Source organism: Portunus trituberculatus, chromosome 40 (assembly GCF_017591435.1).
Source record: "Portunus trituberculatus isolate SZX2019 chromosome 40, ASM1759143v1, whole genome shotgun sequence".
Lineage (NCBI taxonomy): Eukaryota > Metazoa > Arthropoda > Malacostraca > Decapoda > Portunidae > Portunus > Portunus trituberculatus.
This window is the reverse complement of record NC_059294.1, coordinates 19,654,975-19,673,124: the sequence shown is the minus strand read 5'-3', so window position 1 is coordinate 19,673,124 and position 18,150 is coordinate 19,654,975. Positions and strand designations below refer to the sequence as shown.

Genomic DNA, 18,150 nt, shown 5'->3' with positions numbered 1-18,150 from the left:
ATTAAAATCGCACTGGGTGGTTGCTGGGTGGGAGGTCCAAGGTACACCACCACCACCATCACCACCACCACCACTACCACCACCAACACCAACGACAACAACAACAACAGCAACAACAACAACAACAACAACAACAACAACAACAACAACATCAGCAATAACAAGAGCATCAACATCAACGCTAACTTGTTTTCATCTCGTTGAAAAACACGACTTGTTTTCATCAGTTCCTGCCAAGAATCTTCCAGTACTTGCTTCATCCTTATTAATTTTACTTCTCTCTCTCTCTCTCTCTCTCTCTCTCTCTCTCTCTCTCTCTCTCTCGCTCTCGCTCTCGCTCTCTCTCTCTCTCTCTCTCTCTAACTAACTAATTAATTTATTATTATTATTATTATTATTATTATTATTATTATTATTATTATTATTATTATCATTATTATTATTATTACTATTATTATTATTGTTATTATTTTATTGATTTATTTTTAATTAATTTTCTTTTGTGTGTGTGTGTGTGTGTAATTTACTGTTTGATCTGCTGCAGTCTCTGATGAGACAGCCAGACGTTACCCTACGGAACGAGCTCAGAACTCATAATTTCCGATCTTGGGATAGGTCTGAGACCAGGCACACACCACACACCGGGACAACAAGGTCACAACTCCTCGATTAACATCCCGTACCTACTCACTGCTAGGTGAACAGGGGCTACACGTGAAAGGAGACACACCCAAATATCTCCACCCGGCCGGGGAATCGAACCCCGGTCATCTGGCTTGTGAAGCCAGCGCTCTAACCACTGTGTGCGTGTGTGTGTGTGTGTGTGTGTGTGTGTGTGTGTGTGTGTGTGTGTGTGTGTGTGTGTGTGTGTGTGTGTGTGTGTGTGTGTGTGTGTGTGTGTGTGTGTGTGTGTGTGTGTGTGTGTGTGTGTGTGTGTGTGTGTGTGTGTGTGTGTGTGTGTGTGTGTGTGTGTGTGTGTGTGTGTGTATTTTTTTTTCCTTTTGTGTGTTTTCAACTGGCGCAGGTTACTTTTAGAGCTAAAGATTCCTCCAATTTCCTCTGGAGCGCGGCTTTGTGCTACTCTCCTCCTGAACTAGTCCGAAAAATTATTAATGTCATGTCATCCTTTCTAATTAATTTTTCCTCCAAAACTATTTTCAGCTACTTCCTCTTTAGTAGATATTCATAGTTTTTTTTTTTTTATTTCTTTACAGTTTTTTTAAATCTTCTTTGTAATCAGAATTGTTAAGTTTGCATGAATCGTTGAGTGTCATTATAATTAATATAAAAAAAATGATACTCAAAACACAAATTTCACCCAACAATCTGTTTATGATTTCATGCTGGCTTTTCTGGCTCGATTCATTCTTTCATGAGCGCTGCCTGTCTTTTTCTGCCCCAAACTGAATGTGGTTTCACAGTTATTTTCGTCGAAGTCTTTTGTCTGATATTATAAAGTTTGTTTTGTGCTGATTCGACTAGTCTCTCTCTCTCTCTCTCTCTCTCTCTCTCTCTCTCTCTCTCTCTCTCTCTCTCTCTCTCTCTCTCTCTCTCTCTCTCTCTCTCTCTCTCTCTCTCTCTCTCTCTCTCTCTCTCTCTCTCTCTCTCTCTCTCTCTCTCTCTCTCTCTCTCTCTCTCTGTGTGTGTGTGTGTGAAAGAATGTATTCACAATTTTCATATTGTAGTCCCCCTGAAATTCGATCACTTCTCTTCCATATTAAACGTGATTTTGTAGTTTTTATTATTGGAAATTCGAAGATTAAATTTCCCAAACAAAAGTATAACGAATATAGCAAAGTTTTTCGTCCACAATATGGATGTAGTAATATCATCGTGTGTGTGTGATGGAGGTGGGGAGAGGAGTGAGTCTGTGGTGTAGGTGTGTGTAGGTGTATTACATTAGTTTGGCACTGCACGATGGAGTTACAAGTATAATGTTCTATGATGCTGTAGGGTTCTGGGTTTTCTCATGATAGGTGCCTTCCAATACAGGTAAGTACTCGTGGAGCTTGATGAAGTCTTCCCCAATACTATCACATGTGTTGGCGAAGGTTTTTTTTTTTTCACCGAGTTCAAGATACTTTCGCTTTGAATGAAAACCACTGGTGGACATTCTTTATCCGCGCTGTCCACTTTTTCCCGTCATTTTTTTTCCCACGAACTGGTGAGCATCATGAATGTTACCGGTGGGTGGTGAGTGGCGGCCGCTGCAACATCCGGCTTGTGCTTGTTTGCTAGAGTGCTTGGTGCCGAGTTGGGCGCTAATCCATTTTTGCATTGCTCTTGATAAAAAAAAAAGCTTATGAAATGCAAAAAGAGGATATTTTTGGAACCATAGCATTTCTTTTTTAATCTCCCTTCTCTTTTTGGGTGAACTATTGTGACAAAGGCTTTTTCACTGCTGGTGTATATCGTGTTTGTAGAATTTTGAAATAACCTTTTTTCATACTTTCTTAAGCTGCACTATCCTCATTATGACTGAATTCCTGTTCTTGTGTATCGCCTTTGTGTTACTGCGCTGGATGGCGCTCTCGTGCTGATGCCGTCCTATCCATCACTGAATTACTATTGTTGTCTTTCTAGCATATACAGAGAGAGAGAGAGAGAGAGAGAGAGAGAGAGAGAGAGAGAGAGAGAGAGAGAGAGAGAGAGAGAGAGAGAGAGAGAGAGAGAGAGAGAGAGAGAGAGAGAGAGAGAGAATGTATATTATCGAAAATGTTTATAGAAAAAAATACAAAACAACAACCAAGAATAAATGAATAAAAGTATGGACAGAATTCTCATTATACGCAATCCGTGGTGAATGTGGGAGTATCTGACACACACACACACACACACACACACACACACACACACACACACACACACACACACACACACACACACACAGGTAGCGGAGACTTGGTTGATTGGTTGCGTGAGTGTGTGTGTGGATGGCGCGTGGGGTGCAGAGTAACTCAACACCAACCTTTGTGTTCGTTGGGCATCATCGGCTGTTTTAATTTCAATCACATTTCGGGCCGACATCCCTTTGATTAGTCGCCGTGTTGTCGAGGTCAGGCATGGCGGCGTGCACTCGCCTCGACTGTTAATAAAGGAAAAACGGTTATACATGTATTGCATTGTGTTGCGCTGTCTGTTTTTCCCCTCCTCTCTCCTGCCCTCTCTTCTACCAACTCCCGAGCCTCCTAGTCCCCAACACTCTTACTCCCCCTCCCTCCTCGTCTCCTTCCTCACCCCTATCCTTCCCTCCGCTCCCTATTCCCTCCCCTTTGCCATCCCAGCCTTCCACAGTACCTCTCCTCTTCCTAACCCTCTACTCTCCCAGCCAGTCTCCCTATCCAAAGCTTTTACCCCTTTCCATTCCCTGCATTGCTAAGGGAGGAAGGGAGGATAGCAGGGAAGGGGGTAGGAGGGAGTAGGGATCTGCTTCATGTCCCTGAACGCATTTTTCCTGTCGAGGATTCATCACCGAGAGGAAACAGAAGAGCCAGAGGGGATGCTGGGATAGGGAGGGTCAGTGGCTTGTCTAGTACGTGTTTGATTTACGTCCTTTATTTACTTATGCATTCATTCCCTCACTTGCTCACTGTGTCCTCCCTTCTCTCTCTCTCTCTCTCTCTCTCTCTCTCTCTCTCTCTCTCTCTCTCTCTCTCTCTCTCTCTCTCTCTCTCTCTCTCTCTCTCTCTCTCTCTCTCTCTCTCTCTTTTACGAGTTCTCCATGTTTCCCTTGCTTGCTTTGTTTCCATATGAATCTTTCTTTGTGAGTTTGTGTGCTCTCTCGTTTTTTCTTCCTTACTTTCTTCCTTATCTCTGAATCATATTTTTGTTGCTTTCATTCACTCCTCCCCTCGCTCGTTCCATACCTCACTTATTCCTTACACCTTTCTTTCTGCTTTCGCTTGCTATTTTTTTTCCTTTTCTTTGGTTTACTGATTCTTTCGTTCTTTTATTTTCATTCATTCCTCCCCTTACTCTTTCCATACGTTGCTTGCTTCCTTTTCACAATTTTTCTTATCTTTTCTTCCCTTGTGACTGAATACTTTTCTTTATTTCTTATCTAAACCTTTGTATTTTCTGTTAACACGTTTTTCTTCCCTTCTTCACTTTTTTCTTTACTCTTCCCTACTCTTGCTTTACTCATTCGCTATCCTATTCACTTCACCCTTTTTCCCCTCCCACATTCAATCACTTATCCACTCACTCACTCATTCACTCACACACTCACGCACTCACTCCTCGCGCCAAGACTCCGAAGAACGTGTTGCCGTGTCAGCGCGACTCAATTTGATTTCTACGTATTTTCCCCACTGGCTCGAGGCGCGTCTGGCGGCACCCGAAGACGTGGAGGTGACTTGGCAGAAGGCAAGGTACGAAGAATAGCAACAAAGGCAACTCTAGCAGCAATAACAGCACCAGTAGTTTATTTGGTACTTATCTGAATAGCTAAAATTATCTACGTACTTTAATAAATATTCGTGCTTGCAACAATGGTAATACTTTGGTAGCAATAACTATGTACTGTACTCGTGTAGTTTGAGGACCACCTCACTGAAGTATTTCTTTGGGGAATACACACACACACACACACACACACACACACACACACACACACACACACACACACACACACACACACACACACACACACACACACACACACACACACACACACACACACACACACACACACACACACACACACACACACACACACACACACACACCATGTAGTGTAGTGGTTAGCACGCTCGACTCACAATCGAGAGGGCCGGGTTCGAGTCCCGGCGCGGCGAGGCAAATGGGCAAGCCTCTTAATGTGTAGCCCCTGTTCACCTAGCAGTAAATAGGTACGAGATGTAACTCGAGGGGTTGTGGCCTCGCTTTCCCGGTGTGTGGAGTGTGTTGTGGTCTTAGTCCTACCCGAAGATCGGTCTATGAGCTCTGAGCTCGCTCCGTAATGGGGAAGACTGGCTGGGTGACCAGCAGATGACCGTGGTGAATCACACACATACTGCGTAGTGAAATGGTTAGCACGCGCTCGGTTCATAACTGAGTAGGTCAGGGTTCGAGTCCCGGGTGCGGCGAGGCAAATGGGCAAGCCTCTTAATATGTAGCCTCTGTTCGCCTAATAGTAAATAGGTGCGGGATGTAACTCGAGGGATTGTGGCCTCGCTCTCCCGGTGTGTGGAGTGTATTGTGGTCTCAGCCCTATCCGAAAGATCGGTCTATGATCTCTAAGCTCGCTCCTTAATGGGGAAATCTGGCTAGGTGACCATCAGACGACCGTGGTGAATTACACACACACACACACACACACACACACACACACACACACACACACACACACACACACACTCACTCACTCCGCACGTCGTCTGCAAGAATGTTCCTTCCAAACTTACGTGATGTTGAAGAGCCGCCATATCGTAAAAACAATCATTGCAACGGCTCAATGCCTACCCCTCCTCTCACCCCTCCTGACCCCTCGACGGTGCCCCCACGCCACATTTATCCCTACCCTTCTCAAACCTGCCCCCTTCACCGCGGCCATCACCACAATAACATTTAATTAAAGGCAACCATTCGCCATTAACAGCTGCGTCCACTCGGCAACAGCAGTGCGATACACTTGATTGGTCGCGCCGCCACACTGCCCGCCAAGATTAAGTGGTCTCCAGGGTTTTCCGAAGACTAAATCTGCCATGTGTTCCAGGTTTGCCTCGCTCGCCCCTTTCCTCCTCCCCCTCTCCCCTCTCTCGCCGCTGGAGAAATGGACTCACTCGTACTTCCAAACCCGAGATCTGCCCGTGACGCTCCAGTGAGACTCGATATCAGGCCGTGAGCGCCGTCGGACCGCCATCGTTTAGGGTTTATGATAGATGGCAATGTGGATTGTTGATCGTGCGGCGGACCATCGCCAAAGACAGACAGAGAACAGACTGGTTTGTTGACACTGGCTGACGGTTCGATTCAGGGACTGCGGGTTCGCTTGGTAGTTCGAATCCGCGAGTGAGGCTTTAGTAAAGAATTTCCAGCGACAGCGAGTTCTCGAAAGCAGGGAGAAGGTTCGAACGAGGGACGCGGGGATCCATATGACCAGAAATAAATAATGTTGGCGAGCAACCAATCGCACGCCTAATCCGCTCCAAATAGGGTTCGGAATCGAACCGGATTGCAATATGTATATTAAGTCAGAGTACAGTCTTCCCTCTGTGCTGCATCCAAAAACATTTGCTTAAAACTGGAATATTACTCGCGGAACAACTTCAGGGAGAGAAAAATAATTGCATGTTTACCATGTTGCGAAACTGTTGTACGTAAAACTATAAACTCGAATGTTCCGATATTTTGTTTACAGTAGATACTCTCTTCACTCCCTCCCTCCCTTCCCAACTACTGCCCTCCCCTACTCCGGCCATGCCAGACCCCGAGGCAGACGTGCACGATATCATCTGGTGAAATTTATCTTCTTTTAACTCCAAAAATAAATAGTTTCACCGGGCCGTGTAATTAAATAATGAGTTTTATTAGAGCATTATATCTGGCGAAAATTGTATACGGAGGTAATTCTTATTAGAGGAGGAACTGGGAAATAAATCGGCACTAGCTGCCTTTCCCCGGCGCGTGATGGATGAAAGAAACAAGTGAAACGCGACGAAAAGGGAGATTATTTCCATCAGATTTCGCGGCGCAGGTCTAAAAGGCGGATTACTGAAGCGGATTTTCAGGTATTGCTACGAATTTGCAGCGAACGTCAGCTGCTGCCGCTAATGAAGGCTTGCAAGCAGGCTCCGCCCCAAGCAATCTCATTTTAAAACAAAAGAGAATCGCTTGTGTGCGCATTTTTTCCCTGGCGGATTCTTCTCTCCAAACTCTTTCTGACCGTTTGCGCGAGTGACCGTAATTCGTTTTCTTTTCTTATTTTTTCCCCACCATCACACAAATGCCGGTGTTTAATCAAGGTAGAGAAGAAGGCAAGATATTTACTGTGTTAAACAAACGATGTTCATTTGTAGTAGGTGGAGAGAATCCTTCCCGGGGAGTTTGATAAAGGTAGGACGCAGTGTTACTTTTTGCTCTCCACTCTCATGATGGCGAGCCAGCGAGGGTAAGTTATTGAAGATTACCTTTTTATATATACTCTGGTCAGGAAGGAATGGACTGGAAGGGGAGCGAGAAAGTTTTTCGGTGGTAAGGAACGTCTTGTGGTGTGCCCTTGATTTTATTGTGAATGTTGATTATGGTAGTTATTGTAGTCAATGATGATTATATCTGAAAATGAAGTTAATGAAGTTTGATAATAGGGTTGTATGTATCACAACCGTGACGACGACGACGACAACAACAACAACAACTATAACTACTACTACTGCTACTACGACTACTACTACTACTACTACTACTACTACTACTACTACTACTACTACTACTACTACTACTACTATTACTATCACCACCATCACCACCGTCACCACCACCACCACCAACAACAACAACAACAACAACAACATCATCAACAAGTACAATCACATTTCTGAAAATCTACTACTACTACTACTACTACTACTACTACTACTACTACTACTACTACTACTACTATTAACACTTCTACTATTACTATCACCACCACCACCACCGTCACCACCACCACCACCACCACCAACAACAACAACAACAACAACAACAACAAGTACAATCACATTTCTGAAAATTCCCAAGAAGAGATCACTATTAGTTTTGTCTTCCTTACCCAAAACCTGTTCCTCTCGCTTTTCTTATCTCCCTTCCCTGCACTGAACCACCTTTCCTCCGTTCATCTCCCTTCCTTTCCCTTCCCTCGACCTATGTTGTGTGTGTGTGTGTGTGTGCCGTGCCACCGACCTCAACACCTCTCGTCAGTCATCCCAGCCAACACATCTCCACTAATCTGTCGTTGGCAAGGGCACAGCGACAAGCCTATACTATAACGCTGTACTGAAGCCTTTCCCCAACCTTCCTCCTACCGCCTTCTGCACGCCACTCCCGCCTCTGTGGCTCGGAGGCGAAGGGGTGGAGGGCGGCGTGCAGATGGGTGAAATAGGAGTTACGTCGCCCCTCACGCCAGTAGCTTTATGATGTAATAAGGCTTCGACGGGCCCTTAATAGACGTCGTGGGAATGTCTCCGTCGATTTTATGAGTATGTGACATTACTTAAGGACTTGGTGGTGGTATATGATGTGTGTGTGTGTGTGTGTGTGTGTGTGTGTGTGTGTGTGTGTGTGTGTGTGTGTGTGTGTGTGTGAGTGTGTGTGTGTGTGTGTGTGTATGTGTGTGCCTTTTTCATTTCCATTTCGTGACTGTCGTAGATGTTATGGTTGCCTCCTGGCCTTATAGTAGGTGTTCTAATTAATATGTGGATTCCCCAAACTCCCCTGTCTCTCTCTCTCTCTCTCTCTCTCTCTCTCTCTCTCTCTCTCTCTCTCTCTCTCTCTCTCTCTCTCTCTCTCTCTCTCTCTCTCTCTCTCTCTCTGTCTGTCTGTCTCACTGCCATGCACACACAAAGCAAGACGAAGGGTAAATCAGAAACACTGAATATGTATGTTGTCCTTCCACTCATCCACTCTCCCCCCACCATTCCTCCCTTCCACCGTGCCTCCTCCCTGTTACTCCCTCCTTTCCTCCCTTTGCTTGTACGACGTTTCTCCCTCCCACGTCCATCACCACCACTCCAGGCATGCATACAAGACGCGCACATCGTCCTCACACACACACACACACACACACACACACACACACACACACACACACACAGTTGTCATCGCTACTCGACGTGTTATATCCAGCGAGATAGGACGACCCGGGAAGTGTAAAGAAACTTGGGATTATTTTTACCTTCTCCCTTGCGCCGGCGCCTCATTAAGAATTCACAGCCGGGCAGCTTCTCGTCATCAGAATTCAGCTCACTCTCCGACCCTAGTGTTAGTTGCTGTATTATGCTTCCCCTTTACACAGAAGATGGAAGGAAGGAGGGAGACACATAGGAGGAGAAAGAAAGAGGAGAAATATACGTAAAACTGGAGGGAACATAGGAAAGGAAAGATACAGAAGTTTAGGCTAATATGCTAAGAGAGAGAGAGAGAGAGAGAGAGAGAGAGAGAGAGAGAGAGAGAGAGAGAGAGAGAGAGAGAGAGAGAGAGAGAGAGACATGTAACAAAGATGAGGAAACATAAAAATGAAAAAAAAAGTTATGGATGAGCATGAAATATACCCCTCTGCCTCTCCTTCTTCTCTCTCTCTCTCTCTCTCTCTCTCTCTCTCTCTCTCTCTCTCTCTCTCTCTCTCTCTCTCTCTCTCTCTCTCTCTCTTTCGCGATGATAAACTTTGGCAGAGGAGTGTTGACGTTTTGGATCAGCTGATGTGGCTTTGTGAGTCAGCTGATCTCTGTTTACACTCGCCGGCCGTCAGTCTGCACCGTGGCCCTCCTTCCCCCACCTAGATCAGCCCCGCCGCTTCTCATCCTTCCCAAACAGACGAATGGCATTCCTTTCGCCTCTTCTCTTCCCTCACCTTCCCTCTCCTTTACCTACCTTACGTACCTATGAAATTTGTTCTCGCTTACCTTTCGCTGGCGGTACAAATGCGTAAAAGAAGTCAGTTTGTAAGGGTTATTAGAATGCTATGTTTTGTTTACCTGTTTTTTTTTTTTCTGTCTTACATGGGAACAAAAGAGGAAGGTTTAGGCATTATGTACGTACCAAACGGACAGGAGCGCCCGCACACACACACATACACACACACACACACACACACACACACACACACACACATTTGCTAGCTGGAACGTTACAAAAAGGAAAAAATGACGCATTACCGTTCAGTTGATGTTTATTTATGAGTATCAGCTGTTTGAAGTGAAGGTGATTTGTTAATGTTTGTTGTCCTTTATGGGTCGAGGGCCTGACATGCGTTTGTTAATGTGAGCTTCTGTTTGTAGGCTCCGCGCGAGGGGTGTTTTTAGCTCCCGGAGAAGACCTGACATGGTGGTGAAAGTATTTGATTCATGTTTATAAGTGCAGCGCAAAAATAACTGTGTGGATTTATCAATAGATCAGGGGAGAGAGAGAGAGAGAGAGAGAGAGAGAGAGAGAGAGAGAGAGAGAGAGAGAGAGAGAGAGAGAGAGAGAGAGAGAGAGAGAATGTTACTGAAAATATTTTTTGTTCAGTGTCATCCCAGCGTTTGTTTATCTCCCTATCTCAATAATACCCCTCCATGCATTTGTTTGTCCATTCAACCATAAGAGTAGCTTTTCATTGGTAAAAAATAAATACAATCACACACACACACACACACACACACACACACACACACACACACACACACACACACACACACACACACACACACACACACACACACACACACACACACACACACACACACGCAACAACAACATATACAAATAGCATGACAAAGAGACCAAAAACATTTATCTTTTTCGAGCCGAGGGCGAGATGTGCTTTGTTATAACTTATATCACAGTGAATCAACGTGACCTTTCGCTGCCGTGTTCAGAGGGTAAGCCATCACTCTACACACACACACACACACACACACACACACACACACACACACACACACGTAACAGTCGTCCATACAGCAAGTGAGTGAGTGTTCGTGCCAGTCGTATAACAAGTGAATGACTGAAATCTGCAGCACAGTAGGCGGACGGGTGCTTTTAGTGACCATAAAGCAGACGAATGACTGTATTTAGCGATCCTGCAGCGGCCTGGTGACTATTTCGTGGTCGTATAACAAGTGAATGGGCGTATTTAACACCTCTCCCCCTGTTCCCTTCCCTTCAGAGTGTACGTGGAGGAGGGCGGCAGCCTTGTGTTGACAGAGACGCTACAGACGGATGAAGGTGTCTACGTGTGCACGGCGTCCAACATGGTGGGCACGAGGACCTCCCCGCCAGCCATCCTCGCCGTGATGGGTGAGTTGTGTGTGTGTGTGTGTGTGTGTGTGTGTGTGTGTGTGTGTGTGTGTGTGCGTGTTTGTGGAGACAGGGAGGGAGGGAGGTAGGAAGGATAGGGGCGTGTACATGGATGCATGAAGGGAAACTAGGGCGTGAGAAGTGTGCGTGAAGTGCGTGGGGTGTATATGAAACGGCGTGGAATTGGTACAGTGTGCTTGTGCCTTGGTGTGTGTCGTGCTGCGGGGAATGTGTGTGCGTGTTGACTGGCTCCCTGTGGATGTGGGCTGTGGGCTGTGGATGCTCTTGTGGGCACGCGGTGGGGTAAGAGATCCAAACTGAGGAAATGGAAGAAAGTGGTGAAGGAAGAGAGGTGAGGCAGTGCAAATGTGTAATCCTTTTAAGAGAGAGAAGAAGACATTTGTGGATTTTAGTGAATGGGAGTTTGATTTTTCTCTCCGTTGCTTAACTTTGAATACAAACAATTAATGTATTTTGTGGTCTTTAGTTAGTTTTCCCATACGGTCAACCATTGTGAGTTAAATTCAGATTAATCAACAAACAAAAATGTCTTAAGAAAACGGCAAAAAAATATTGTCGTAGTTTGTAACAGTAGAGCTGAGCTGAGTATCAGCGGCTGGTGAGTCATTAGGGCGGAGAGAGTCAGGCAGGGCGTTGCTTCAGCCACCAGTCAGTACCGACCACTGCAAAGACACAAGGAAGCATTTGTTTTTTTCTTCACATTCGTTGTTTCTCTGTGTGACTTTGTGAGTCTCCAAAGTAGAGAGCAGCGCTTCATAATCCTTGGGGCCTCACACCTTCACACCGGCCCCTCACTACACACTGGGAGACGTCAGAGAAATCCGTAGCTGCATACATCTAAGTAAATGATGTACAAAAATGTCCGGCAGGGATTTGAACTGCATTTCAATATTATTTCTGTACAAAAAATTGTGCACCATTTTTTGCTCTGGAAACACTACGGGGAGGGTCACCGGCACAGCCTGGCTGGGGACGCGGCGCCGCCTCTATGCCGCGACGCGTGGTGAGGTGCCGCCACACTGCACGCCTTGACGGGAGAAGATAAAATAGAAAAATAGCTTTTAATTTCATGCAGATATGATCTTTCACATTATGTAAAGTGCCACAGACGTGACGTAGTGGGAAGCTCGCCCGAACATATCCGCTATTTCCTTTGCCGCCATGCTTCCCCTTCTCCTCAACAGAAACACGCCTGCCACCCTTCCCCTCGTCCTTGGCGCTCCCTTCCTGCTTCCCTCTCCTAGCTGCATCAAGTGGTGCCCATTAATACTTAATAGTTCGTTCGCATTTTTACTGGCAATATCCAAGGCGAAATATTGCTCACCACTTGATTGTGAAATTAAAACTTGCACCAATTCTTGACATCCGTGGACTCGATCTAGTGAGAATGAAGTCTTTTGGCTCAACAGTCGTACACAGAAACTGACGCCAGTTATGTCGCTTGAATTAATCTCTGCGTGTGTCATGAAGAAAGATTCTGTGGAAGAAGAAATTTATACTTAACACAGCATTTTTAGTGAGAGAGAGAGAGAGAGAGAGAGAGAGAGAGAGAGAGAGAGAGAGAGAGAGAGAGAGAGAGAGAGAGAGAGACTGGATGGGGGGGATAGGCTGAGCGGTAAGAGGGTCACACCAGGGGTCCAGGTTAATTAGGCCCAATTCACCTGGAACACTCTGGTACACTATTGACATAACCGTGACATTACGCACCTCCCTCCCTCCCTCCCTCCCTTTCTTCCTCCTCTTTTCCTCTATCTCCTACACTCCTTATTTTCTAGTTTTCTCTTTCTGCCGCATTTACTCCATCTTTTCTTCCCTTTCTGCTTCCTTATTCCTCGTCCTTCCTATTGCCTCTTATCTTCCTGTGTGTATTTATCATATCTCTTCATTTATATTTCAGCTCATCTTCTTCCATCCTCCGTTCCTCTTTATTTTCATCTTCAACGTTATTTCTTTGTTTAATATTGCTTCCGTCTTCCTCCTTTCTATTCACCTTCGATATATTTTCTTTACTTCATTTCCCTTTCTCTTCATCTCTATTCTTTCTCTTTTTTTCAGGTTATTTTTCTCCTCAATCTATTTTTCATTATCTATTGTTCTTTTGCTCTCTCTCTCTCTCTCTCTCTCTCTCTCTCTCTCTCTCTCTCTCTCTCTCATTGTTCTCCTTTGACCATATTTAACTCTAATTTTCTTGTCTTTATTTTTATCTTTTTCTTCATTTCATTAATTGTTTTTGTTCCGCTCTCCTTTTTTTTCAACGATCTTTCTTATTTCTTGTAAGTTAATACTATACTTTCGGTTTCTTCATCATCATTCTGTATTTTTCTCTATTCTACTCGCTTTCATTCCATTTTTTTTTCTTATGCTTTCTTCTGACCATTTTTTTTTTTTCACCTTTCCCTTTCTACTCCCTTCTTTAACGTCTTCCTCAACTTCCCTCTCATGTTCGCTAGTTTGTTCTCTGTATCCCGTCCTTTTCGTCATTCTCTCTCCCTTTTCTTTCTCCTTCTCCCTGTCTCTTTCCACCGTGCCTCCTCATCCCCCCGCGAGCCTCGCCTCCCATTCCCAGTTGCTCTCTGCTTTAAAAAGGGGAGATATATTAACGGTAAGTGTTATTTATGGGGGAAATACATAAAGTACCTACTCTTGATGTAAATATTTTAGTAATGTATGAATATATCTGTGTCTGTGTGTGTGTGTGTGTGTTATTATTATTATTATTATTATTATTATTATTATTATTATTATTATTATTATTATTATTATTATTATTATTATTATGGGAATGATAATGGTTGTGCAAAGATAAATGAATAAAAAAATTGTTAAAGAGGAAGAAAGCGGGAGTTTGCCTGGAAGAAGAGCAGGAGTTGGAGGAGGAAGAGGGAAGGAACGAGGAGGGAGGGAGGAAGGAGGACGGATCTGTACTAAAGATAGGGAAAGGAAGAATGATAAAAAGGCGAAGAAAAGTTAGGGATAAAAGATATGGCACGAGATAATATATGACAATCTTTTCTATAAGCATGATATGCAAATGCTTACTTCCACATCCTGCAAGATATCACCTCCACCACTACAGTTAGTCCTCCTCTTTGTCCTCCTCATCCTCCTCCACCACCACCATCACAATCCTAAGAAGTCTTCCTACCCACTGCTCCTCTTGTACTCTTCCTCCTAACCACTAATTTTTCGTCCTCCTCTTGCTACTTTTTATTCCACCAATTCTGCCTCATTTTATTCTTCAAGCTAATAAGCCTTCACTGTCACACTTTCCTCATTCTACTTATCATTCACACTTCTATTATTTTTTTCCTTACCTGCTATTCCTCTCCTTTCAATCCATAACTTCCTTAATATTCCTAAACTTTCCTTATTTCACATACCCTTTACAGTTCCACCAAGCTCCCTTCCTCCACATTATTTTCGTCTCCTTTCAATCCACGTCATTTTTTCTGTCTAACGCTTACTGAATTCTCTTTTTCTAACCTCAATATCAACGCTTAAACCCTTCTCTTCTCCTTCCTTTCCCTCCCTCTGAGCACCTCCCTCCACGGCCTCCCCCATCCCCAAGCCCGGCCTTTAGGCGTTCTCAGCACTGCTACATTCAAGGGGGGATCTTCTATAAAAATATCTAGAGAAGTGTAGCGAGGCGGGAGGCATGGTGGCTGTCAGAAGCAGGCTTTTCCCTCCCTCCTTCCGTCCCTTCATTTCTCCCTCCGTCTCTCCTTCCCTCCCTTCCTTCCTTTCTCCCTCCCTCCCTCTCTCCCTCCCTCCCTTTCTCTCTCTTTCCCTCCCTCCCTCCCTCCTTCTTCCTCGGCGTCAGTATTATGTATACGCGCCCTTTATATATGAAAGAGCGAACGAAGAGAGAGAGAGAGAGAGAGAGAGAGAGAGAGAGAGAGAGAGAGAGAGAGAGAGAGAGAGAGATATGCTTCTTTCCTCCAATTAGAAAACATTAGTCATTTTTATTATGCCATTAGTTCCTTCACTTTCCATTTGCATCTCTTCTCGTTTCCTCCCACACTTTATGTCGCTCTCTCTCTCTCTCTCTCTCTCTCTCTCTCTCTCTCTCTCTCTCTCTCTCTCTCTCTCTCTCTCTCTCTCCCATTTCATTAGAAAGGTATATATATCTTACGCAGGACAGAAAATATATCTGGAAACAATATTATTAGGGGATAGTTATTCTGGCTTTCTTTCCCTGAGTTGTGGAGGAGAAACAAAGCAATATAGAGTCGGAGGAGAAGGCGGAAGAGAGAAGGAGGAGGAGGAGGAGGAGGAGGAGGAGGAGGAGGAGGAGGAGAGAGAAGGAAACGGGAGGAGAAAAAGGAAGCAGAAAAAGGAGGAAAAATACTCACACAAAGAATAAGTGGGAAAAGAAAGAGAAATCTGACTCTCCAGATTTCTTTGAGGATATGAGAGAGAGAGAGAGAGAGAGAGAGAGAGAGAGAGAGAGAGAGAGAGAGAGAGAGAGAGAGAGAGAGAGAGAGAGAGAGAGAGCGTTGTGAGGGACAGTCCAGCTGGCGAATGTATTTTTAATTGGAAACAAAATGGAATGCGGGTGTTCACTTTCCGGTGCCGCCGTCCCGCCCGAGGGAAGAAAGGAAATATCAGTGAGGGAATGTCAGTAATTCTTGTCTGGAATTCTGGCTCTTTTGTATGTTTTTCTCTGAGTTTATCTTTCCCTTGGAGAGAGAGAGAGAGAGAGAGAGAGAGAGAGAGAGAGAGAGAGAGAGAGAGAGAGAGAGAGAGAGAGAGAGAGAGAATGAATAGGTCTTTTATTCCTATTTAAATCTCATTGTTTTGTTTGTTGATCTCTGCAAAAAAAAAAAAAAATAAAGAGTATTTTTTCATGTTAACTTTTTTTGTTACTAATTCTGTTCTTGCAAACTCTTCTTATATTTTAGAGATGGCGAAACCTTTCTGTTATATATTTTTTTCTTTAAGATAAATCATTTGAATTATTGTTTAATATTTTTCTTGTTTTTCGGTTTATAACAATTTCAGATGTTAAGTAGCATGTCGATTCTCTCTCTCTCTCTCTCTCTCTCTCTCTCTCTCTGACACACACACACACACACACACACACACACACACACACACACACACACACACACACACACACACACACACACACACACACACATACACACTTCAAACCAGCCTACAATTTTCCGTCAGCGTGCAATAAAGAACCATTTATTACCTGGACTCACATTCACGCAGTTTTATTCGAATACCTCTCCCGACGAATAACAAGACAAGTAATTGTTGAAATATTGCTCTTTCTTTAATTCAATACATGTTATTGTCGAGACGTCGTATTGATCCTCTCCAGCAAAACTGAAACATAACAGGTATCCATTGTCTTTCATTAACTTTTAAATGAATTTTCTCTCGAATTTTCAATCTGATTCGACATTGGGTTTGTAAGATATTGATGATTTTATGCTTTTCTGAGTTCACTATATTGGTTTTTTTTATTATTTCTTTTTTGTTGTTGATTTTTCTACTTGTGTATTTTTTTTTATTTTATTTCAAAGCTGGAGAAGGTCAGACCGCTAATGTTTCGCTGTCGAATGCTTAAAAAATGTAAGAAATAGAAAACGAAACTTGGTGCTCGGAGGAAAACAGGCTGGGCGTGTGCGAGAAAATGTTTTGCCTTCGCCGATATATTTTTCCTGCGAGATGAACTTTTAATCCCGGGCATTATTCTTCTCCCCTCACCCCTCCACGCCCTCTCTCCTTGCTCTCCTCCTCTCCCTCTCCTCTCCCATACTCGCCTCACCTCTTTCTCTCTCTCTCTCTCTCTCTCTCTCTCTCTCTCTCTCTCTCTCTCTCTCTACAGTAAACTACTCACCTTCAGGGAGTCGTGGTGTCGTGATGGTGTCTTTTTGGTTGGCAGATCGGGTAGGGGTGATGGAGGGAGAGAGGGAAGGGTAGTGGGAATGGAGAGAGATGGAAGCGGCTTGGGGGACGGAGGATGGGAGGGATGGAGAGAGGGAGGGAGATGTAGTGGGTGGAAGTCTGAGGCACCTTACATCCCTCTTTTCCCTCCCTCCCTCCCTCCCTCGGTCTCTCCCTCCCTTCCAACGCCTAGTGACTTAAAGAAGTAATCAGGGAGAGTGAGGGAGGCAGTAGAAACGCCTCGCGGGGAGACAACGCCCAACGCAAACAAGCGGACGCACTCTCGGGAGGTTTCGGTCTTATCCCATCTCGGCCGCGGGACGCAATTTATTTTCTTTTTCGCGTCTGTGTGTATGTGTGTGTGTGTTTTGTGGGGATGTAGACCGGTGGGGGTGTTACAGGGAGGTGGTGTACAGCGTCTTGCAGCGTCCTCACATGTTACTCTTGCAGTGTGACGCGGTGTTCCTTCATTGTTAGGGTTGGCGAGGTGGTGGTGGTGGTGGTGATGGTGGTGGTCTGACGTAAGAGGATTGGTGGATGGAATATCATGATTGAGGTGAGGTTTGCAGGGAAGGAAAAGTGGAGGAAGAGCAGATTACGTGCGAGGTGGTAGGTGTGTTTGGGGGAGTTTGAGCTGAAGGAAGGGAGGAGGACACAGGAGGGGACTAGGAAGAGGAGAACAAGAGGCTAACAAAAAGAAGTGGATGATGTGAGGGAGAATGAGGGGAGAGGCAAGAGAAGAGCTAAAAATAAACGTTAGTCGAAAATATTGCAAGTTTGCTTTTAGATGAACATGTTTTTTTTTTCGAATATTTTTATTACTCTACGCTTTTAAATAATTACCACGCATATTAACTTCCTCTCCGTCTCTTTCTCTCTCTCATTCTCCCCATTTTTGTTTACTTCACGTTATAACTCTCATGCCAAAAAAAGTCGAATATTTGTCCCTTAAACATACCAGAGATTTCTTCCCAACATAAAATATCACATACATACAAAACACAGTGTCCATGTTCGCTTTTTCCAAGGCTTACTCGTGTACACAGAATCCATGTTATTCTTCGTCAGTCAAAAAATAAAAGGGGGTTTGGCCCTCGCTTTTACATTGGGCTTTGCTTTAAAACATGTCAACTCTCGCTTTGCTTGTTAGGAGCAGGTGGCCCTCACTCCTGCTAAAAATGGTGACAATGAAATGTGAAAGAGAAAGGCCGGAAGGGGGATGAAGAGCGGGGAAACAAGGCGAAGAAAACA

The 18,150-nt window shown here is 44.5% G+C and overlaps 1 protein-coding gene and 1 long non-coding RNA gene across 2 annotated transcripts in view; one reads left to right on the top strand and one right to left on the bottom strand.

The window, feature by feature from the left end:
* LOC123516054 (roundabout homolog 2-like) overlaps positions 1-18,150 on the top strand; it is a 305,146-nt gene that overhangs the window by 192,747 nt on the left and 94,249 nt on the right. The window contains exon 5 of the mRNA XM_045275074.1: positions 10,847-10,977. Within this exon, the coding sequence (XP_045131009.1) occupies positions 10,847-10,977 (131 nt within the window). The remainder of the gene's footprint in view (positions 1-10,846; positions 10,978-18,150) is intronic.
* On the bottom strand, positions 1,857-5,920 carry LOC123516055. The gene is made up of 4 exons (XR_006678073.1): positions 5,784-5,920; positions 2,969-3,085; positions 2,450-2,579; positions 1,857-2,282 (listed from the first exon to the last, which is right to left on the bottom strand). It is a non-coding gene; the product is annotated as an uncharacterized LOC123516055 (long non-coding RNA).